The sequence below is a fragment of the Pholcus phalangioides genome, unplaced genomic scaffold, assembly GCF_987345545.1.
Source record: "Pholcus phalangioides strain wild (caught in Gottingen) unplaced genomic scaffold, Ppha-v1.0 ptg000009l_1, whole genome shotgun sequence".
In the NCBI taxonomy this organism is placed as follows: domain Eukaryota; kingdom Metazoa; phylum Arthropoda; class Arachnida; order Araneae; family Pholcidae; genus Pholcus; species Pholcus phalangioides.
In genome coordinates this window covers 49,265,622-49,291,260 of record NW_028301602.1, presented here as the reverse complement: position 1 = coordinate 49,291,260, position 25,639 = coordinate 49,265,622, and the positions used below count along the sequence as shown (strand labels likewise).

Below are 25,639 nucleotides of genomic sequence, written 5' to 3'. Positions count from 1 at the left end.
GGTTGGCACTGTATTTACCATGGTTTTTACCATCATGGTAAACATGTTTTTACCGTGGTCGAAGAATCAAATTAGTGTAAGTCAAAGTGCAACGCGGGCATGGATAATAAATAATCATAGAAAGCATGGACTCTACTAATTTAGGGCTTGAAATTTCAACATAATATCTTTGTTCAAAAAAATCGGACATTCTTTCTCAAGTGTTGAGGTCTTTTGTTTACTTTTCCCTGCCCAGGGCCCATCCACCAAGTCCAAATTGTTCGAGATTACTTTGTAGTTGCATCATGAACTACTGATGAAGAATTCAAACACTAAAATTAAATTTGATGTATATGTGAAATTAATGTGTGATAGAGAGTTATGAAGAAAAGCTACTTATTCAAACATGTTACTCTGTTAGTCTATAAATTAAAAATTACTAGTATAAATCAAAGTGTACAGTACATTTCACCACAATAATTTAAGTAATAAGAGATAAAAAAGATAAAAAATTGTGTGTTATTATTTTTCTTTCGCAATAAATTTTATTAATATTGTTATTTTGATTCATACTTTAATAAATGTTATTTTACTTTAAATTTATACGATTTTCATAACATTGCACATTAAAACTGACAGAACTCCGCTTAAGTCGTCATAATTTTCCGATAACTTGGTGACAACTTATAGAGGTTTTACTGTATTTGTAGTTGTGTTAGTACACCATTTTGGCCAAAAATTGTTTTTTTAACCAAGCCATTTCTGTCATTTTGCTTTGGCTTGAGTCAATCTTATAAGACACTGAAATAGTGCTATGAATAAAAAATTTAATTGAAAAATGTTTTTAAAGTAGAAAAAAATTTTGGATATTTTTATTATGCTATAATTATATGATGTCTATGCGGGGGTACCCTCCCAGTTCTACTTTTTCTAATTTTTTCAGTGGGGGCCCGTTAATATCACCAACTATTAATTTATTTTGCTTCAACTTCTGTACATTTTGTTCTAATTCACCATGAAATTGTGAGATGGATTAAAAGTACAAACAATATAAGAATAATATATCAATGCCATAATCAGAGCGGTATGTACATAATTCTTCAGCAGTTGAAAAATTTTGACATTTTTCTTTTGTACTGATTTGGTATTTTTATTTATTTACATTATTATTATTATTATTTTTTTTTTTTTGGTAACATGACAATTTAATACAAAAAGACAAAAACAGTAACAAAAATACATAAAAATAACTGAACATAAAATTATAGGAACATTCACTCTGTGACCCTAAAGGACTAGGGTGTCCTTCCAACAGGTCTATAAGAATAGTCATCGGTTTCTTTTTAAAAATTATTTAGTTAATTGGTTAGAGTTTATGGAATGTATTTTATTTAAATGTTAATTTTTTGCAATATACTAAAATTCACAGAAATAATTGGGACCACACAAATATATCATATAAATCAATGCATCCAGCTTCTCAAGCATCGTAATTATTGCATAATTGCTTCATAATTTGTCTCTCTAGCAAATGAATAAATGTTAAAATTTGAATTCATAATGTTACGAACTACACTGAAGAGCCAAAAAAACTGGTACACCTGCCTAATATCGTGTAGGGCCCCCGCGAGCCCGCAGAAGTGCCGCAACATGACGTGGCATGGACTCGACTAATGTCTGAAGTAGTGCTGGAAGTAATTGACACCATGAATCCTGCAGGGCTGTCCATAAATCCGTAGGAGTAAGAGTAAGGGGGTGGAGATCTCTTCTGAACAGCACGTTGCAAGGCATCCCAGATATGTTCAATAATGTTCATGTCTGGGGATTTTGGTGGCCAGCGAAAGTATCTAAAGTCAGAAGAGTGTTCCTGGAGCCACTTTGTAGCAATTCTGGACGTGTGGGGTGCCGCATTGTCCTGCTGAAATTGTCCAAGTCCGTCGGAATGTACAATGGACATGAATGGGTGCAGGTGATCAGACAGGATGCTTACGTACCTGTCACCTGTCAGAGTCGTATCTAGACGTATCAGGGGTCCCACATCACGCCAACTGCACACACCTCATACCATCACAGAGCCTCCACCAGCTTGAACAGTCCCCTGTTGACATGTAGGGTCCATGGATTCATGAGGTTGTCTCCATACCCGTAGACGTCCATCAGCTCGAAGCAATTGGAACCGAGACTCGTCAGACCAGGCAACGTGTTTCCAGTCCTCAACAGTCCAATGAATGTCGGTGTTGTCGGGCCCAGGCGAGGCATAAAGCTTTGTGTCGTGCAGTCATCAAGGGTACACGAGTGGGCCTTCGGCTCCGAAAGCCCATATCGATGATGTTTCGTTTAATGGTTCGCATGCTGACACTTGTTGATGGCCCAGCATTGAAATCTGCAGCAATTTGCGGAAGGGTTGCACGTCTGTCACGTTTAATGATTCTCGTCAGTGCCGTTCTTGCATGATCTTTTTCCGGCCGCCGCGATGTCGTAGATTTAATTTTTTACCGGATTCCCTATATTCACGGTACACTCGTGGAATGGTCATACGTGAAAATTCAAATTTCATTGCTACCTCGGAGATGCTATGTCCCATCTCCCGTGCGCCGATTATAACACCACGTTCAAACACACTTAAATCTCGATAACCTGCCATTGTAGCAACAGTAACCGATCTAACAGCTATGCCAGACACTTGTTGTGTTATGTAGGCGTTGCCGACCGCAGCGCCGTACTGTGATTGGTTCCATATCTCTTTATTTGCATACGCATGCCTGTACCAGTTTTTTTTTGGCTCTTCAGTTTATATACATACATTGGGTACATGTGCTTTGGCCCCCCCCCCCCCCCGCCCCTGGAAAAGTTGAAATGATGGCCCTGTGGGAAACCAAGCACTGTTTATTTTCATCCTCTCTTCCTTTCTGTTGAAGCAGTTTTTGTGCCTTTGAATTTCGATTGCTTCTCTAAAAATACGTCAAAAATATCTCATGTCGTTGGAAAAAGTTAGATAACTTCAGAAGAGTAATATGTGAAGGGGACTGAATTATTGTTCACAATTTAGAGATACCATGTTTTGACTACTGCAGAGATTTTCATTCAGTGTAGAGATGGCTGCCAGCAACAAGAAACGCATATTGAATTTGAACAAAAAAATGGAGTTTGCAGGTGTGTTAAAACACAAAATTAAATGTTACAGAAATGTAGAATCTTTCTTTCACAAACGTTATTGGTTGTCACTGTTTTTTTAAAAAAAGGTATGCAATGTCTCAATTTTTATTTTAAATATAGTGAAACTTCGCTACACAATGATATTCGATATAACAATACCATTTAATATGATAAATCCCTCTATAACAATATTTTTAGGAAAATTTGAAATCATTATAAAATGATATTTTTTATATTTTGTTCAAAACCGTTTTGAATTTATATCACTTGTTTTCCTTCTTCTGAAGGCATCTGATAACATCAATATTTTGCTCTAAAAATCACTGAAAACTAAAATAAGTTATTGGTATTGCTACTTTCTGTGTATATACACAAGTGCAATGCAAACTTCTTTACAGGCGCAATGCATTTTGGTGAATTTTTATAATAAATCAATCAATTACAATTTTTTTGCGGCGAATAAATACATAAAAGCACATTTTCTGATGCTATTAATAATGTAGATGTAGAAAAGATGACAACCCCAGCATAAATGTGATCGCATGTAAGGAAAATTTTGCCTCTCGATATAATGATAAATCTCTCTACAACGATATTTTTTCTTGGTCTGCAGAATATTGTTACATCAAGATTTCACTGTGTTAAAAAATTTCCATTTTTGACAAAAGTAAGTGTGCTCATTCTCTATTGCTATTCAGGAGAACGTTTTATATTGAAGTTTAACTATAAGTGCACTAAATATGAAATTTCAAATGTATAGTTCTATTCGAAACAGCAAACATGAAAAATTCAAAATAATAATATACATGTCTGTTTTACATTCGTTGGTTTATAGAAGTTATGGGGATGTTCTCAAAACAAGTTTTGTAAATAATAGAAATAAATCACTGCATATATTTTTATGTGCACCTCTATAAAATGGAAATCTGTCAGGAATGGAAAATAATTTCAGTCTAAGACAATTCAGTCTATTGACCTTCCGTTTTATACAGGTTTCGCTGTATTTTGGAGCTAGCAGCCCAACCCCCAAGCAGAAATATCTGCCTTCCATTTTATATACTTACTCTCAAAAACTATAACCACATCATGAGGTCCTCTCTACACTTGAGGCCACCAGGGCATGCCTGTCAGGCCCATGCCTTAAGATGGCAATGCTGCTGCCATATTCTTTTTTCAGTTTTTCAAATGGTATTAATATCACACATAACTGCTTTGATTCTCCTAGAATGCAAGGTGATAGCATCCACTGTGAGATGGCACTGTGCTTGCTATGGAAAAAAAAAAGAATGCTATGCACTATGCCCTTATGCTGTTGCCCCTCTCTGGTTTCACTGTAAACAAGTTTATTCCCATTAAGTATACAAATAGTTTTAAAGGATTTTTATACAAGAAAAATTTACTATACCTTCCATACATGAAAATGTATGCGCTGTTATTATCTATTACTTTTCACCATCCAACAGCAGCAAAAGATTCTGGCAATAAAAGATTAATCTTGCTATGTGTGGCTAAGTCAACTCATTTCTTAATTTTGGCTAATATCCAGAAGTGCACATCAGAAAAAGTGATTTGTGTCAACTACTACTCTTTATATACAGAAATGTCCTCTCCACTTGTTAATACAAGATTCATTGAAAGACTGGTTATTTGTGGAGATGTGAAAATTACAAGGAACAAAATTCATCACTGCCCCCACGGGGACTCGAACCCAGGTCTCTCGCTTGCCGGACGAGTGCTCTACCATCTAAGCTATGGAAGCAGATAGAATATTTCAACCTTGTTTATATGTTGTATATATATGTTGAAAGGCTCCGTAAATGGATGGTGGTAGCAATCAACTAATCAATAGCTCGTGAATGACATAGACCACCAGATGGCCACATGCATATAGAAATGTCCTCTCCACTTGTTAATACAAGTTGTATTGAAAGAAAGCAATTTGACAGACCACTTGCGTCCTGTATTATGGGACATTCCTGTAATTTTTGTTCTGATTTTTTTTATACATTTGTCCCATTTACCTTTTTTCAATGATATTTATTTGAATCCATAGTTATTACTAAAGTCATAACACACACAACATGTTCATAATATAAATTATATGATAATTATTGCAAAAATTATAAATATTTATCTCACATATTTGTCAGGTTTAATAGTTTTTCCAGCATTTTTCAGTAATTTTAAATATGATCAGTGATTGCGTCTACTTTTGGTAATGTTTTAATTTTTTAATTTCATAATTGCCAAATGTTTTTTATGACATTTGGTGATGTCCTGTATTTTACAGATTATTATTTAATATCCCAGTTTACCATATTTCAATCAGATATACCAAATATAATCAGATCATTTGAGTATTTTTTCATGAAATACTGTACATTTACTGTACTGCTACAATAGCGCGATCGGTAGAGGCATGGCTTGAGATACATAGGAACAATCCTCGAACGGACTGGGTTCAAATCCGACCTGCACCAAAGTCATACTTTTTTTTTCTCAGCCACCTCGTTGGGCATTTTGCCTGTTGTGGCGTTGTATTCGTATTTTAACTGTAATTAGTAGTTGGCTTGATTTGTAGCAGCTCTTTATTTCCACACACTTCAGCAATTTTGGCAGTAATTAGCAAATTGCATTTAAAGTAATAAATTATAATTTTTGGCAAAATCTAGTGATATCCTGTATTTAATATCGAAATTTCCTGCATTCTCTTCGATGATGTATGGTGAACCTAAGTATGAAGGTATAATTTTATTTGAATCTGTATGGATAATACTAATATCAATTACAGTGGGTGAATAATTTAATTATCAAGTCTGACTGTGGACCATGGGAGAAACGCCGATTTAAATCAATACAGATATAAGGAAGGTCACATGTAACTGACAGTTTGCTGTTTTTTTCTACTTTTTTATAAGCAGGTCCGACTGTATGTATATAATGTACATTATTTAAACATACCACTCAATTAGGGGCATTTCTAGATAGATGTTTTTTCCAGCTCGAAATATATTGGGAAATTGGGAAATAGGGTCTTCTCTGGATGTTATGCTGAAAGAAATCTGTGGAAAGAAAAGTTGTTTGTCCCCTCTTGGAGTCAAACTGGAGTCCCTGTGCATACCAGGCAAGTACACTAACTAATATACCAAAGACAGTCTCCATTTCCTTATAACATTTATTATTATCATGAAGCTAATAACACTAATAAGAGACATTTTTGCTTGAGAAGTAAAATTTTGGCTCTATGGGTGACACTTTTTAAGTGATTATACTGTATGGTTCTTTGTGCTGTGCCTTGCTTTAAACATGCCTGATATTTTACATTTTAGGAATTTGTAGAGTTGTACGCCAGCTTTTTATTGAACCAGTCTGTTCAGAAACAATTTAGAGCATTCAAAAGAGGGTTCCAAATGGTTACTGATGACAGTCCATTAAAATTGCTTTTTCGACCTGAGGAAGTCGAACTGTTAGTTTGTGGAAGCAAAGTAAGCTATATTTCTCCTCTATCTCAAAGCCTTATCAATTTAATTTTTATTATTGAAATTTCTTATATGGTTCTAAACTCTAATTCACATAATTTTATTGCAGAACTTTGATTTCAATGCTTTAGAAGAATCTACTGATTATGATGGTGGTTATACTGCTGAAACAGTTATAATAAGGTATGCTTATATACTTGTCATCCACAACCCAAAACTCTGATCTGTCATCGATAACCTAAAAAGCTGTTAAGCATGCGAACGAAAATATTCCCAGTTCCTTTTCGAGTACTTCAATTTTTCAAGTTCCTTGTACAATGATATCTCGGCTAACACAGATGAACTATATTTACTTGCTGAATCTTCAGAAATCACATTCGTTGGCCTAAATCTTTATTTTAGCTGAAACTTGACTTTCTCATAGATTTCTGTGGAAAATCATTTAATTCATTCTCAGAAGCTGAGGATAAGTTTTATAAAACACTAAGAAGCACTATAAAAAAGACAAAAACTGCAGAAGACTGACACGATCAGCAGCATGAGGTACTTCCTGTATTCTATATATTGAAGAGTATAGGAGGTAGTGGTTTGGTAGGTGTGCTCAGATATCATTTGGTGGGCTTAGTTGTCTTTCTCCTATGTTGGAAAGATAAGTTCTCTGTCTGAAAAGATGAGCTTTTAGAGTGTCTGAACTTGATTACAAGAATATCTTGCACTGAAAATATCCCAGTACAGACTCCTTTTTTTTTTACGCATTTTCTATTAGTTTAAGTTCTCATTTTACATGAAATTGTGCAAAAATTTTAAAGACAAGGGTGAAACATCCAGTGCTGTCTTAATGCACAGGCTCACCCGGGCATGGCCCAGAGTTCTCAAGAGAAAAGGGGGCTCTTAAAAATGAGAAGTAATTCAAATTTTTGATAATTCCCAAGTAGGGACCTCAGAAAAATCACTTGGCCCAAGGGGCCATCTGAAAAAAGACTCTGAGCCGGACAGGAATTAATCTGGCTTGAGTAAGAGTAATTCTAATAATGATTGCCACAGAATTTTAACTTATAACTTTGGTTGTGTTAACTTGTCACGTGCATTCATAACAACAAAAATGGTTGTTAGCAGAGACTTAAAAAATCTTGAAAAATATTTTCGTTAGTCAAAACATTAGTAGGCTGAGGTATCGCCGTATTCTGCATTCTTTACTGTAATCCAGTGGTTCTCAACCGGTGCTCCGCTGTGACTCGAGGAAAATAAAATAAATCCACAAAATTGATAGATGAATAAAAAGAGGCGTACAGTGTGTTTTGCCATAAAAATTTTATGCAAAAAAAAGCTCCAAGTTACACAGGGTTCTGTTAGTCAAAAAGGTTGAGATCGCTGCTGTAGTCTGATAAAACCCCCTCTTTTCATCTTTGCCGCAGAAAACATAAAGAATGTGTTGTAGGTGTTTTAATGCTGCTGGTTTTTTTCCCATCCCATCTAAGGCTGTGACAAACTATTTAATGTGACCTAATTTTTATGTATAATGGTGGCATTCATACTTATAGAAGATCAATAATGGGAATTGAGCAAAATGTTAGTATTTTTCTTTAATTATATACAACATCTCATGGTAAAATGCAGAATAAAAAGATGCTGTTTGATATACAGTCAGACCCACTTATAACGATCCTGCTTTTAGGTAGAGTCAGGATTTAACGAGCAAATTAATGTAATTAGTTTGGTACAATGCAGGGGTGTGAACTCTGTGCTGATTGTGCCGCACTGCACCAAAATAAACATTTTGCACCATCTTGCTCCAATAGTGTATTTTCATATTTTTCTGCGGTAAAATAGCCTATTTTGTCTCAGTGTGCCTGGAATTTCAAAAAAGTACAGTAAAAAAAATTTGTTCCAGTGTGCGTGAAATGATTCTTTCCGAGAACATACATGCTTCTTTATTCCTCAGTCAGCACCACTTCCCTTCCTCCATCTTCCATAGTCGCGCTGTCTCATGACCTGGAAAAATAGAGATCTCTTTTGGAAAGTACAGGACTCCCACTTGTCATACTTTTTGGTAAAATGTCCTACTTTTGTCATACTTTCTTGGTTTTGTCTTACTTTCTCGGTTTTGTCTTATAATTGTATCAACAAAATTGGTGTAATCGAGGAGGGAATCATGGATGAATATTTTCATGTATGTGTTGTATGTTTGTTCCAAAAGCATTGTAGATTGCAATTAATGATTCTGCCAAAACAGAAATTATATAATTTTCAAGGTTACTTGGGGGAGAGTGTATGTAAATCATTTCGTTTATTAATTTTCATCTGCTTAGTTTGAGGGTTCAACAAGTAGTGTAGTCATTTAAAACTTCTGTGTAGATGGAAAAAATAATTTTGTATTTACTTTTCATGGTCTTGGACAGTAACTAACATTCATTATTCAATACCCGGAATTTCAGAAAAGGACGCGTAAAAATTTTGTTCACACATTCTTTCCTAGTTCTAAGAAGAAGAAAAGTAGAGAGAAAAACCTTCCCAACTTTTTTCCTTTTTTTTTTACCGTGTATCATGATCGTGCGACCTTGAAAAACTGGTTTTACTACTTTGTACACTGTACTGTATTGATATGCACGCGGGTTGTTGAATAATAAAGCCGGGTTTTCCTAGGATCAGGTTTCCTGTGCTGCGTGCAACGTAATTCGTCCAACGCGACACACCGTCCACTCACCGATAAGAAAAGCAGCATGACTGTTTTCCCGCAGAGCGCAATAAGCCTCACGACAGCGCTTTACGTCAGACGTGATTGGCCCACTGCTTCTGGAGGAGTCAAATGCGTCGTGCGGCGCGCATTTTGCCGATGTTTTCTTCACTCTCTCTCTTGTTTTCTTTCGCTTCCCTTCAAACTGGAGCATGCAGACGACAGAGTAGCTGATGCCAAAGCCATGTACTATAATATAACCGCCCTGATCTGATGAGCCACGCTAGGTAAACACAAACGCATAGCGTCATTATGTAACACTTTTCTGCCGGCGCGAAATGGTCTAATTCGGTTCACGCTGTGCAAAAAATGTATTCCTATACTCTGTTCGTTCTAACTTGGATCCTGATGTAAATAAAAGCACATGTGTGATACCCAAAATGATTGGTTGAAGAACATTTCACCTTTTCTTACTGTGCAACACCACCAAAAGTATAGTCCTTTGTCGTTTGCCCCTCATACCATAAAATACCTCATAATTTTTATTTTTTCTAAATACTTATTCCATATTATTTCAAAGTTATCTGAAAGACGGGAAAAAATATTTTGTAAAGATCGGTCAAAGCGTTTTTGCTGCTATGTCTTCAGGGTGGGTGTTGACAGGATACGCCTTTTTCACTCAAACATTACTGTCCCCTTTTTAAATTGAAGTTTCATTATATTATTATTATTATTCCCATTAGCAAACAGATTTGCTATACACTTGTATACGCTTCTTCAAGAGGTCTTGCAAGAAAAAGAGTTTTCTTCTTTATTGTTTGATGACATAAATGAAATATGTGTGTCTATCTTGTTTGGCAGAGCCATTTGAAAATGTTTTCTTTGCAACTGCTCTGGACCCCTAAAAACAAAGTTTGTCAACAAAATTTTTTTCTCACCCACAAGCTTATGACGTACACTGGGGAGGGGGGGGGGGGTCACTTATTGTTCGTGATGAATATACGCATTTCAAAAGAATTCGCACTTCTGCTTGAGCAGCTTGTTGGGAGGAAGTAATATTGGTTTGGTCGAAGGCGGCGAGCCGAATATGTCTAAGGATTAGTTTACTTTCATGAACGCATGAAAGTAAAGTTTTGAAAATCTTGTTCTGGAAAGAGTAATGCTCATTTTTGATTCAGTTAGCCTCATTATGACAGACACTATAGATCCGGTGAGAAAGCCTGGACTGGGGACCCATTAAAGATCCCAGTCCAGGAGCTCCTGCTGCTGGATGTTGGGGTCATGGCTCGCAACCTACGCACGGATAAAAAAACCGAAATTGTCTAAGTAAACTTTTAGTATAAAAAAATGACAAGAATCGTCGCAGGCAATGTCCAGGCTGGAGCCCTGGCATCCCAACTCTTGAGGAGTGTGCCATGATAACGACAGAATACCTTATCAAATTTCTTTTTTTTTTGGGAGATATATACCATTGGGAGATATGGCCTCATACCCATAAGTGACTCCACCTTATCATATTTTGTATAGTACAATTAATTTTTAAAATAAGTAGGAAATGTGTAGGCTGTTTATTTCTAGCTAAAGTATGGGACTACCATAGCATCACTTTACCTAAGGAGGGCGCCCCATGATATTGAGACGGTCCTGATAGAACTCAGACTAGCGGGGAGATCAATAAATTCTAGGCTAGTGGTCTGGAGGCCAATTTTCTTTGCAAAATTTTCGTTCAGTATAAATTCACTGAAAAAAATCATTTCAATATGTATAAAGTGTCTTGCTTCTAGATGAGAGTTGAAAACTCTGGGTAAGACAGGGGAGCCACAAGAAAAAAATATGGTTCAAAGGGGCCCATGGGCAAAAAAAAGGTTAAGAAGCACTGTTCTATATTACATGGGTGTGCCAAAATGTGTACTTGCCCCGTTTGTGAAAGTATCTAGTTGCGGCACTAGATAGATGGCACCACCTACTGAACACAAAACATGCCAAATGCTGGGCACACACACATAAGCACACTGTTAAATTTCTCCAACACAAATCTGACATAGCTTCCATATTCAGGTGTAAAAATATGTGACAGTTAAATGGTGACAGATCAGAATGGTGAACCATCAGGGAAGGAAAATAAAATCATTTTGCGAGGAAAACCAAAGTATGAATAGGGAATTAGAAGATAAGTGTCTGAGAGAGAATCTAATTTGCTTTAAATTTTATCAGAAGATAATTGAAAATGCTAAGATATTTTTAACGAAATGTAAAATCAATCAGAAGGGAATTTATACATTGATTAATAGTAAATATATAACTGTGTGCCTTCAAGTGTTAATTAAAGGGGATCCTGCTTATAATGTTTTTCAAAAACCGTCATAAAAAACGTTATAAATAGGAAAACACTTTAAACGGGAAATCTCAATGAGAATTACTTATTGTTAGGACCGCGAAAGTAAGTTCACACATTCTAAATGGGAGAAACGTTATAAGCGGGATCAGCTGTATATTTGTTTTAGATTTATTACATGTGCAGAATTCCATACATTAAATTCCCAGTGCTAATGAGCTTCTTTTTGCAAGTTTTTCCTATTTGTAGACAATGAAAGTAAATGAACCTTCGGATAGAACATGTTTTTAGAAATGAATTTTATACTTGATTCACCGATACCTTCTTCTCTTACCTGGAACATGACCCACCGATCAGTCTCAATCGGGGTTTAAGCTAGATAAAAATTTTCTTTCGCTAAAAAGTGAAAATGGGGAGAAAAGCTTTAGCAAAATGCTATAATGCTAATGCTGACGTGCCAACTTTTGAAATCCGGAGATTCTCCTGAGGGGGACCCCCCCCTTCACTCATAGACTAGATAAAAAAAAAATCACAAAAAAAAACCCCCATTTTCGAAAAAACAAAAAAAATTTTAATCAATCAAGAAAAAGTTACACCGCCCCCCCCCTCCCCAAGGCAGGTTCTGCATTGCCCCTGAGCAGAATATAATTCCATAGTCTTTCCATGAAGAATAGAGAGAAATCACATCTGCATATACTGCTCATAAAGCATAAGTGTTTCCTTTCTTGGATGCTATCAGTGATTGATAATCTTGGATATATGAACTCTTAAAAGCTTTATATAGCTTTAAGTTTTATATTTTCTTTCTGAAGGAGGAAACAATTGACTTCAAAATACAAAGCTGCTTAAAAGTTTTATATTTAGAGCACATAATTAAACTAGAGCACATAATTTATATTAGAACACACACTTTAACATAGTTGAAAGTTTTATATTTTCTTTCTGAAGACGTTTAATCGGAAGAAACAATGTAAAAAAATTCAAATTACAAAGCTGCCGACAAAAAAACGTGTTTACCGCACGGCTGTTAATGGAATACAATAACGATTATACTGGAATTTCGGCAACCAAGGTCATACCCCTGATAAATGATTGCAGATAAACGAAGTCGCGTCTTTGCTAGTTGCTTAAATGCGGTCACAGAGACTTTTTAAGGCTCCTCTCAATGGAAATGACTATGGCTGTCCTCTATTGGTTTTTTCCGTATTGACGACGCTAATCATTGACGCTACGACAACGTGAAAGCTCGATTAAAATCTAATTTTCTGCGAAAATCCGGAGAAATTTTAACAAATCCGGAGAGCGGGAGGAAGGATGAAAAATCTGGAGTCTCCCGCCTAAATCGGGGGAGTTGGCAGATCTGCTAATGTAATGATTGATGATTGGATGTCTACTCGTTTTGTACCTCCTGTATGCATTTTTGCGAAAGTGGCTACCACTTCTTTTGCATTTTGCAAAAAAATGCGACCGTGGCTTAAACCCTGGTCTCAACAAGGAAATATAAGCAGGTGATCAAAAACCTGGGGCATACTAGAAGAAAATTCATAGAGATACCAGTGAATTATGGGGGGGGGGAGGCCTTAATTTTTTTTGAGAGGGACCCACTTTCACTCAAAAAGGACCCAGATTTTTCAAATAACCTGGGTCTGGGACCCAGGTTATTAGAGTCCAGTTAAATTAGAGTCCAGTGGCATCTCTGGGTAAAACAACAGTTTGCATTACAAAGCAGTTGTATACATGGGCCTATTCTACGTTTGTAGCATTCAGTTGTCTTTTGTATTTTTAGGGCATGTGGAGACATAAACAGTATTTACAATGCTCAGCAAAGAGCTAGAAAAGAAAGTTCTTCATTTGCCAAAAATGATTGCACTGCATTGAGCGGTAAAATATAAACAGATCCCTTTAAAAAAGAGATGGACAATGCAGTAAAACATTCTGGTTCACCTTGACTTATTTACATTGGACTTCGTAATTTACACATTTTGCACTGTGCTTTTGAAATTGGTATCAAAAGACTGTCATTCTTAAAAACTTACAGGTCTGTATAATTTGCTGTGCATTGTCGAAGAGAGTTGGCAGACTAGACATGCAGCCGACGTCCGGACCCACATGAACATTTCCTCGGTGCTGAGATATTTCGGCTCGTCTGAAAGGCTCAGTGTATTCCAATTGTTAAAACATCTTCTGGACCTGCATCCGCTCCGTGTGAAAGGCCTCTAATTCAGCTTTTCAAGATATGAACTCGCCATCAAATGCCAGTAAAGAAACTCAATCATACAACGATCCTAAAGATGTAATGAAATTTTCACCAGGGAACATTTCTAATAATTGTACCAATGTTGAAATGCCAAATGCTGCTCAGAACGATACTCTAGATTGTGAATGCACTTTTCCATATACAGAAGCCTGCAACGTATGTCTCTAACTGCCAATGGACAAAACAGTTTCGAACAACTATTTATTTCTATTATTACAAATTAAAGCACACAGTAGTCAAAACATCAAATCAAGGGAAACCCTTCACTACTAGGAAAATCGCAAAGTATACTAAGTATACAAAGAAGCTAGGGCGGAAGTGACACTCGGCTATGGTCTTCAAAAAATGAGCTCGACCACAGATGTCAGTAGAGTCACACAGAACTCGGCGGCAAACCCAAGGCGTCGACAAGGCGGTGGACGTCGACAGAACCACACTTGGGCTTCGCTGATCAAGCAGTAGAAATCAGATGACAGATATCATGATGAACCCAGGGCGTTGGCAAAGAGGCGTCATTAGATCGCGGACATCGACAGTGCTACACGTGGATTTCGGTGTTCATGCGGTGGAGTCCGATGGCGGACATTGTGACGAACAGACAGCATCATACGAGGAGACAGTATCAGATCACTGCTATTGACTATGCCAGCCAACACCAGATCGCAGTCTGCAAGATTTATGAAGGTATTAAGATCGAGAATGGACACTAGACATTCTTGGAGAGCAACTGATGGGAACATTGGACCAGCCGAGTTGTTCAGATGATTGGCGAATATAGCGCTACATGAGACTGAAGACTGTTATGAAGCATGGACGTGGTTATATATAGCTCTCAAATGAGAGCAAGCATGAAAATGAGGAGTAATTCACATGCACCCCTATCAACATCGGCGTTCCAAACGGCAAGTTCGGAAACTTGTTTCTTTTCTCCCTAAATTAGTTCGTGACACGCCGGCACCGAAATCGTCCGTAAGTAACAAAAGTTTGTTTAGTTGACAAAAAATAATTATAAACATAAAGTATATGATAGAGGGTAAAGGTCGGCAAGCGCCAACAAGGCCATGTTACAAGCCGAACTAATCACTTGTTATGATGAAAGATTTGCGCAAATCCAATCGGGAATGCCAATGGCTTAAACAGCTAACAAAAAAGTTGAAGTCATTTATTTTGTCATTTACACCAGTTTCCCATTTTTATATCCACAGGAAATTTATTTTGTCTTTTGTGGTTTCCTTCAGCGAAAGCTCTTATGGGTACTTAGCTTTTCTTCTCTTTTTACCTTTTAAGTACATATATATATATACAGTGTAACTTTGGTTAATGAGCTTAATTCGTTCCGCCAATGTGCTCGTTATACAAATCACTCGTTATTCGAATCAAACTTCCTCATAGGAAATAATGGAAACTTGGATGATTTGTTCCACAATTATTCATTCACGTGAAAATTACATGAAAATGTCATTCACTCAATAATTCAACACATCAATATAATAAATAGTACAATAAAATATTTAAAAAACAGTAATGCCATAAATAAACATACAATACGATAATGTTTACAAATTAACTTGAGCTGGGTTTTCCTAGGAGCAGTTTTCTAGGGCTCGTGCAACATGAAAACGCTGATTGGTAAGAAACCTGAGACCTGAATTTCAGATTTTTAATCAATCAGTGCCTTATCAATATCTAATCAATCACACTGCACACACGGCGAAGAAATTCCACTCCTAGGAAAACCCAGCTTTACTCTAAGTAACCATAAAGAGGAAAACTATCGCATAGGACGACTTATGCACTGTATTCACCGTCTGTAAACTTCAAATCAAATTTATTGTTATCATATAACAGTACATACAAAAAAAAAAGAGAAATTTACCAAGGAGTCAATCAAAAAATGGCCCATTCTGGTAATAATTAGTACGGAAAACAGAATAGTCAACTAAAATAAAAATAAAAAATAAAATTATTCAAATTAAAATAAAAATTCATGGCAACAGAGGAGTGCAATTTAAAAACAGCTCTACATGCTGCAACTAAAAATATAAATTTTTTAGATGTTGGGGAAAAAAAAACGACTAGATCCAGTATGTATTTAAATTAAACTGTTATGTTATTCATGGATTATATGAGCAAGAGAAAAAACATTAAAACAAATTCTCTATACCATCAAGTGAGAACATGCATTGCTTGACACATTTTTTAAAGGATGATAAATTAGTATTGTGAGTGATTTCTGGTGGTAATGTATTGCAGAATTTTGGCATAAGGTAAGTAAAATGTTTCTTCAACAGTGTTTTATGAGACAACAGAAGAGAATATATATTATTTAGTCTATTTGAAGACTTTAACACTATTTGACACTTATTTGTGTGACTTTAAAAAGGAACCCTATCTATGACACTTGGTTTTGCCCTTTTTATCGGAAAAGGGAAATCGCACTATCGTTGGACAGATTTATTGTTTGCACTACTACATCTTTATTTGGGGGGTGATTCTCTTTTACAAAGTTTTGCACAGATTCCCACGCTCTACATATCTCTTAATCTCATATTAAGGGAGAGACTCCTCATTTCTTTCTTCGTCTTCAGACGAGATCCTGTGCATAAGCTCTTGCTGTTACACGCAATGAAGATCCATCAGTTCGTCTGTGGATATGAGCACGTGCCTCCACTAGTTCTTAAATGTCGGGCTCATGCACCTCCAGTCTCATGGTCTTCCTCAAGGACACAATCTCTTCTGAAATGGTGGGCCCTTGTTCATGAGCTAGCCCTGAAGTCACGTTCAATAATGTAATCAGCCCTCAGTTTTCTTCCAGAAGAATTTTTAAAAAAATTCAAGCACACTTTTGCATGGTTAAAATGCTACATCTAGTTTTGCATCGCTCGCGTAAACAGTCACGTTTGTACGGGTGTTCATTTTTTGAGTTGAGCACGCTCACCGAACACTGTAGGGTAGAATATTACCCATAATTTCACAGCATGTGTGTGGACGAAAGGGAAAAACCATCAGGTCAGTAATGATAATGTGAAAAGAAATGAACGAAGCGCAAAAGTTTTGCTTGTAATGTGAATCATCGCTTGTTAATCGAATCGAAATTTGTTCAAAATTTTTGTTCGTTATGCGAATTGCTCGTTAACCAAGTTCCACTGTATATATATATATATATATATGACCATTTTTCTTCACAAACATATTTCAGCTCAGCCTACATTGACTTCATCACCATGTGCTCTCAAGCTGCCTACCATATGCCTAGAGCACTTCCGTAGTTGTGTTGAAGACTGGCCGACATTCTGGCAACAATTCACCTCTTCAATCAATGAGAATTCTCATCTGTCAACCATCAACAAACACGTCTTTCTATGGGGGTATCTCTTAAACGAACCCAAGAAGCTTGTCGCAGGAATCGGTGTCACATTAGAATCCTACGAGACGGTGAAGAAGATGCTGATTGACAAGTACGGCAACAAGGATACCATCATACAGACCCACATCAACTTCTGCGATAGCCTGCGCTCAGCAACAGCTTCATCGCCCGAGTTCCTCAATGACACCTACTTGAAAATCAACACCCATATTCAATATCCATATTCAAACTGCACTCTCTGATCACTCGGTGAAGCAAAGAAGTCTATAACTAGTCAGATTTTAACACAGAAGATTCTTTGCACATTTCCTACCGAGATTCATCAACGATGGATTAAGCACTCTAAATGGCAAGAGATTTCGGATATGGACATATCAAAGCTGATGCAGTTTCTCGGTGAAGAAATTGAAGGACTTTGATTTTCAAGCAAAGTTCAAGGTGAATTTCCTTTGCCACCGTCGAATTTCGCACGACTACCGAAGCATTTCATGTCCACACTCGATGTAACGAGAAAAATCTGTCACTCTTTTGCCCATTTTTTGAATCGTATGACCACTGGCCCCAAAATTGCTCGGTGATAACTGATGTTCAATTAAAAGTGCAGAATCTAAAAGAAACTTGTCATTGTTTTGTGCACTAACTGTTTGCATAACGCTAAAACTTGTCCACGCCATGCTAGAGCTTTCTGTTCTAACTGTAAAAGAAAACATCATGTATTCATTTGTCCTTCACTTCATGCCTCTACTGCTGTTGGTAAAATTGATGTATCACCGTGTTTTATGTATTTGCAAATTGCACGTATTTGGGTGTTCGGTCCCAATGGAAATTGCAAATTGTCTCGATGTGTATTAGACGCTAGTCAAACCTCCTTCATTCACAGCAGTTTAGTGAATGAACTGCAATTGCATGTGCTGCAATCAATCAACTTGTCTGTCAGTGCATTCGAAGCTGTGCCAAAACAATCGATGTATCGCGTGAAGTGCAATTTTTCCTATCTAGCATTTGGAATAACAGATTGATTCTGATAATTGCTTTCGAAAGCAATAGTTCCTAGGCCTCACATCCTACGGCTCCAGTAAACATTGGTGCATTTGCCACTTCACACAGAATGCAGCTTGCGGATCCTCACTCATCTGACGACATCTCGATTTAAATTCTCATCGGTAGCAATTCTTACATGAAAATAGTGAAAACAGGTTTACCGGTCAAGTTGTCAGACACTTTCGTTCTTATTCCGTCTCATCTCGGACATATCTTGAGTGGTACCCGTTCCAACGTTTTTGTCCAACACACTCCTGCTTCGAAAACACTACTGTTCATTGCATGACTACTATTAGTACTTGTGCTGAAGAGATAAATGACTCGTTCAAAAGCTTCTGGGAACTCTAGTCCATGGGAATCACCGATGTGAACGAAAAATCACTCTAGACTGTTGAAGCAAAAATATTGCAGGACTTCCACGAATCTTACAGCCTGGAAAACCATCGTCATGTCGTTTCACTACCATGGAAAGAAAACGTGTGCTTCACGTCAGACAGTCAACCTATTGCCTCACGTCACCTTCACGCTCTTCGTAGACCTCTGGATGAAGATCGCCCTTTTCAGGAAATGTACATTCAGCAAATGGAACCATCCAGAATGACCACGTCGAAATCGCGCCGTCATCGTCAAGTCTTAGAATTTATCATCTCCCTCACCACACAGTGAAGAAGACCATTCCTGAGTCGGAGAAGTGTCGTATTGTATTCGATGCATCTTTTCATGTCAACGGGCACCTATCTCTGAATAATGCTCTTGAAGACTGGTCCAAATCTACTACCTTCGACAGAAATTTGTCAGACTGTGAAAAGTTCAATGTTGGTATCTATGTCTCCCCCAGTGATTGACATTTCTTGTTTCAGTTCTTACATGAAACTTATTCGGGTTACTTCGTGGATAAAACGATTTGTATACAACTGTCGCATGTCTTGCAAACTCCAGGGTGAATTAACAGCAAAAGAAATTGAAAACATGAAATGTTATTGGACTTGTCAAGTACAAATAGATTGTTTTCCGTCTGACTATGATGCTCTCTGACATAGTAAACAACTTCCAAAAGACTCAAAAATTACACAATTCCATCCATTTCTTAGTGACAATCTGATGCGAGTTGGTGGTCGCTTGCAATTCACATCACTTCCAGCTGCTGCAAAGCATCCTTTGGCACTTGATGGTTTACACCCATTTGTGAAATTGCTATAAGTTTGCTTATTTTTTACAAAAAACTCATTAAATCTATGAAAGAATAAAATATGTAAATTATTAAACAACACCATGAAAGTCAGTAACACATAATAAGCACATCCATTAATTGGGCAAGAAAAAAAAAATTTCAATAGAATACGTTTTCATTTAGTTGATGCTGAATGACCCTTTGATTGTGCATTGAGTGAATTGGGAAACCCTGAGTCGCCATCCTGGCATTCAGATTAAGGGAGCGGAGCCCTCACACAAATAAAAGGAATCTATATGAAGTTAATTCGGACTCAGTGACCTTTCATGAAACATAAATACTGATTTTTCGGTGTTAATATTTCGTTCTTTGTTCATTTGTTATTGTTTGTGTGGTAATTTATTCATTATTGCTCAATTAAATTCTAGAGATTAGGTGAAAAATATTCATCCTTAATGATTAAAAAGGTTTGTTTTAATCAATTAGCAATCAAATAATTTAAATTTAAAAAATCTGATTTTTTTTTTTCGATTGTGATTTTTCATACCATATTTATTTTTGGAAAATCAATGTGGCGTAGTAAAATTTTTTATCTTGTCCAAAAAAGGTTCATACACTTTTTCACCTTAAAAAAAAATGTGATTGGGATGAAAACAAATCTAAAAAAGCAACCAAGGTCCCTTTTTTTCCTTTCCAAATATAATAGTTTTTGTGACCGCTTATGTTTTATACAAACACTAGTTGCAACATTGATGAAATTGCTATAGTAAATGATAGCATTCTATACATTATTATAATTTTTGAGAATTTTTGATTTTTTTTTATGGAAATATAGTTATTCTATTTTATAATAAATTAGAGAATTCAAACTTTTTTGTCATCTCTCTTTCAACTTTGAAGTATCTAAGTTCAGCCGTATTCCCAACCCTGGATTGAAAAGAAGTTCCTATGTGGTAAGTCATGTTTTTATCTTACTGAAATTGTTTTATTTCTGTTTTTTAGGTGGTTCTGGGAATTAGTCCATGATTTCAGCCTAGAACAAAAGCAAAAACTGTTGCAATTTGCCACTGGCAGTGACCGCGTTCCTGTGGGTGGCTTAAGCAAACTTAAATTAGTCATTGCTCGCCACGGACCAGATTCAGATAGGTATGTGTGCCAGTTATTTTTTATAATTTACAATAAAATGTGTGGAAAATAGTTTCTACGTGGTCTTTGAAAGAAATAAGTATTATACATATAAATATAGTTCAGCTTCGGCTGGTACGTAAATAATTGTTAATAGAAATTAATTACCTTTTGGGTTAGGGGCCGTTCAAGTATTACGTTATCATCGATGGAGGGGGGTTTCCGATTTGCTGACTTTTGATGGAAGGGGGGGGGGTTTAGATAATGCTTAAGTCATCAACCACTCTTTATGAAAATATCAGTTAGGATTCAGAGGGGCGGAGCTGATGACGAAATTTTGCTGACAGGGGGAGGGGGTCAAAAATGGCTAAAAATTTGCTTATGTAATTCTTGAACGGTCTCCTTAGATAATACAATTGGACGACCGACGTACTTGAACCCAAAATTGCAAAAGAACCACAGCTAACCAATTGTTAATAGCCAATGCAGAGATGCTGCTCTCTATTCTCATTCATTGTATGCAAAACCTGATTACCTTTTGAGTTAAAATGGGTACTTCTTGAGGAAAATTAAAATTGGGTTTTCCCCCCCATCATTCAATAAAACCCCTGTGAATCGTTCTAATAATTTATTTCCAAACATATGTTAAATTCAAACTTTCACTAAAAAATAGATTAAATTAATAAATATATATTACATAAATGAAATGAAGCTGAATTCAAGAAAAAAGAAAATTCAAATGCCCTTGCTGGAGAATAGAATCTATGTCCTCTCACTTGCGGGGTGGGGTGAGCACCCTAGACCGGTCTGCGGCGCTCACCCATCAAGATAGAGGACGCACGTTCAATTCCCTTACAAGGACAGTTGAGTTTTCTTTCTTTTCTAAATTCATCTTTGCAACAGCCTGCTGTTAAAAACCTTTGCAGACCTGCCAACTCACCGTATTAGCGGAAGACTCTGGATTTTTCACCTTTCTTACTGCTCTCTGGATTTGTTGAAATTTCTCTGGATTTTGGCAGAGAATTAGATTTTCCGTCATGGTGGTCATTTCCATCGAGCAGCGATAAAAAGAAAGTCTTGGTGACCACATTTAACCCTCTGACTGCTCAATTTGTGTACCGAAATTGCTTCAAAAATTGTGTTTTTTTTTTTTTTTCATTCAAAAAGCGAAGTTTCAGTGATAATACCACGTGCCTTCAAATGCTGCAATTTAGTTGACAACTAACGACATCTGTTGGCCAAAACGTAAATGAAACGTCTAATACTGTATATAATTTATTTCAGTGGTTAAACGGGGAAAAACGGGATGCGCTCCTCAATAAAGGAAGAGAAAAACATGCCCGCGGAAATCGCGGGACGAGCAGATTTTGCTACATTTGAGTTGCCCGTGGAAATCGCGGGATGAGCAGCCAGAGGGTTAAGCAACTGGCAAAGACGTGACTTTGTTTACTTAGTGGAGATGACCTTGATTGCAGAAATTCCTGTATAATCATTATTGTAGTCCATTGACAGCCATGCGGTAAACACCATATAGGAAAGAATAACAGGCGATGGCATGGCCAACGCGTCCGTTGAGAAAGCATGTGAATTGGGGTATCCTGATGAAGTCAGCGATCTCTCTATTAGAGGGCCCAAGTAAGCCCAGACATATCGTGCCTTCCCATGCTTTCCTATGAGAAACATCCCCGTTTTAAAAAATTATTAAAACATTTTCTGTTCACTTCAGGAACTCAATTTTTTTCCCCTCAAATTCCATGTATATATTTGGAACGAGTACAATTGAACGAGAGCTTTGACAATTTTAATTGTTATTTGTTTCTGAATATTAATTTCAACAACATGGAACCTTTTGCAAAAATAATCAAAATTTACCCATATCTTGTGCCACAAAATTTCTTTTCAGCATTTTAATTTTTTAAAAATTTTGCCAAAGCATGTAACTCCTCAGTGCTGAGAGAGAGAGACAATGTTTTAAGACACTTGAACAAGCTGTGTTTGAAAAAATCTGAATTTTTTTTTTTTTTGCGAAAACAGCATTTTAATGCAAAACATTGGCATATATAATGCCTTTCAGCTGTTTATATTAAAATATTGTAGAAATACTTCCAGTCCAGGTAGAAAAAAAAACTCGAACACAGACAATTTTAAATTAAATTCAGTTCAAAACTGTGTTTTTGTCAAATTTTTGTATACATATCACTTTAACTCTATAAAAACCAATCCGGCCATAGACGGCTCTACATGCAAACAGCCAAACCGCTCGTAGCCGGCCGAGATGGGGGGTATGGGTATATAAGACATTTTTGTGAAAGGGCAGGGAGGGATGATTGACAGCTGTCGTTAGAGGTAGGAACGAGAAAGACAAGCGTATACGCCCCATCAGTTGGATTCCGGAAGCTCCACTTCGATAAAGCTGACTGTTGTTTGCAACAATACAACAAAAGGAGAGGTTACACTATCATGTTGTTACCCACGACATTGGCGAAATAATTTTGGGAAAATAATTTTAAAATTATCAAGATGTGTTAAATTTTATTGCTTATAATAGATTATATTGTTTAGATATTTAGAATTTATGGTATCTTGTACTTTTGCGATTGTTGCGTTTTCCTGGAACTTGACTTACAATTAGAGCCAGCTTATGTGCAAAAAAAAAGGACACGCAGCATCAAATAATTTTGTTTTATTAGTTGCATACCAACACAATTTATTGAGCCTGTCATAACAGGTGCTCTATCTAAACAAAATCCTGGCAATTTATTAATTGGAACATTGCTAGATTTCCGAAAGTTTGGTGTCATTTGTGTAATGTTATCCGTACTGAACTTCTGAAAGCCTCCATTTTCTGAAATTTTCAGAAAATGTTTTATTCTTTTTTATTACAATTATGGCGATACTCTCATGAAAAGAACTTTCCTTTACCCAAAATTCGGAGAAGTATTTTACTCCTAATAAGATTTTTAGAAGTGAAAATGAATTTTAATGTACTATTGTAACAATTATTGTTATGGGGATGATGCTCGTATCGAATGAAAAACATGAAAAGATTCTCTACATAAGCTGAAATGAATTTTTGCTATGAAACTGGGAACGGTCCTGCTTGAAAACGTTCACAACCTTGAGACTCCTTTCCTAACGGCCATATGCTTCGCAAGTTCTGTTACTTTGTCTAATGGTTATATATTTGGATCATGCGTTAGGGAGGGACAGCTGCCCCGTACGGAAAATTTGAGGGGGTGGCAATTTTAGTGACAAAAATGTATAAAAGCACTTTGTTGTGATTTTGGAAAATCAAGCCGCAAAAATTAGCGCCCACTCCTCCAGGGCACAAAGAAAACCTTCTATGTTTGGATAAACATGACTAATCACCGACCAATATTATTTACTAGGACTGTAAAAGCAATAAAGAAAAATTTGTAAAAAGCAAAAAAATTACGGTATGTTTTTTTGTGTAAAAAAACATAAGGGCATGTTGCAAAGGGACATTAACATGCACATGAACTGAGCCCGTGATAGTAGTATAATACTAAGTAGTATATTTCATTTTGTGCACAATTTTGCAAGTGTTGTTTTATTTCTTTAGCGTATTACTAAGGTTTTTGATTGCTAGTTGAGAGGTTAGTACACAAACCTCTAGCAATATGATTTGACTTCCTTCTGGGACGGCTGCCTTTAGGATTTGGCACCAGACTGCACAGGCTCAATTATGCCCATTTTTGTGCATAAAATGGCAGTGCAATGATAAAAAAAAACACCTAAATAAAGAATGTGGGGGGGGGAAGGGGGAAACACATTGTTACAGGGGGAGCCTAGCGAGCTATAGCAAAGGGCGGCAAGTTTGAGGAATGAGTGGCCGAGAAAATTAGTAGAATGTGAAAAGAGTGGCAAAATCATAAATCAGTTTCTGCCTAGAGAGTGAGTGACCTAGAGCAGAGCTTGACAAATCAAAAAATTATTTAAGCACCAACCAAATTTCATAGGAGCCAAGCATTTTTTTTTTAAATAATGGCTTTATTTTGAAAATAATGCTTTTTTTCAGCTTATCTAGGCCTCAGCAACCCTTCTCCATGTTGGTAGACACACTGACATAATTACCAAAAACTTTGTTATCCTAACACTTCAATTTAGCAATCAAACATATAATATTTTAGGCACCAATGCCAAATTTCTATATTCGTCACAGTGACCTGGTGCCTGGGAATTGTGAAACACTGACTTAGAGCATCTGGACTTAACCCTGACTGCTTCTGGAGGAGTCAAATGCGTTGTGCACCACTCGTTTTACCGATCTTCTCTTCATTTTTTGTTTTCTTTCACTTCCCTTCAAACCGCAGCATGTAGATGGCAGTAGCTGATGCCAGGGCCGTGAACTGATGATGCGCCATGGTAGGAGTACACAAATGCGTAGTGTTATTATGTAACACGTTTCTGTCTATGCGAAATGATCCAGTTCGGTTTATGCGGCACCAAAAACCTATGTTGGAATGTTTTTTCCCTGTGCACGTGGAACCTCTCGGCCCAACGCAATATGTAAATCGCCGGCGGCGTGCTCTCACCCTCACGGGAGCTTGGTTTTATACTGTAGGCTGGTTTTTTTCCTCATGTATGTGGGGATTGTTTTTTTTTCTCCCTGAGATTGCCGGTTGTTATTTGTCAGCCGTTTTATTTATTTAATTTTTTTATGATCGTAAATGATCTTGTTTTTTTTCCTTGCAACTTCTATGGAATAAAAGCTAGAGTTCAAAATGAACATCCGATCGTTGTTTTTTTTTTATTCAGCTCAGTCGGCACGCTCTGGCCCCCAACAACCAATACCTCCTTCTAGAGTAGAAGTCTTTCTGCTCTAGAAGGTATTGCAACAACCCACTTCTAGGAAAACCCGGCTTTATCATAGCATGTATCCGGTGATCGTATGTAGACGTATTTGGAGTCGTTGGAAGTCATTAAACTTTTGTACTAGGTATTTTTTCTGGAGGAATGGAGAAATCAGTATCTTAGAAAAAAAAGTTTCATAATTTTTGCCGAAATAATTTGAGCCTTTCGATCCGTAAGTGA

The 25,639-nt window shown here is 36.7% G+C and overlaps 1 protein-coding gene across 2 annotated transcripts in view; it reads left to right on the top strand.

The window, feature by feature from the left end:
• Positions 1–25,639, top strand: part of Ube3a (ubiquitin protein ligase E3A) — a 234,022-nt gene that overhangs the window by 168,981 nt on the left and 39,402 nt on the right. For both annotated transcript variants that reach the window (XM_089236467.1, XM_089236468.1), the window contains 3 exons: positions 6,465–6,620; positions 6,724–6,797; positions 20,462–20,605. In XM_089236467.1, coding sequence (XP_089092593.1) covers positions 6,465–6,620; positions 6,724–6,797; positions 20,462–20,605 — 374 coding nt within the window. The remainder of the gene's footprint in view (positions 1–6,464; positions 6,621–6,723; positions 6,798–20,461; positions 20,606–25,639) is intronic.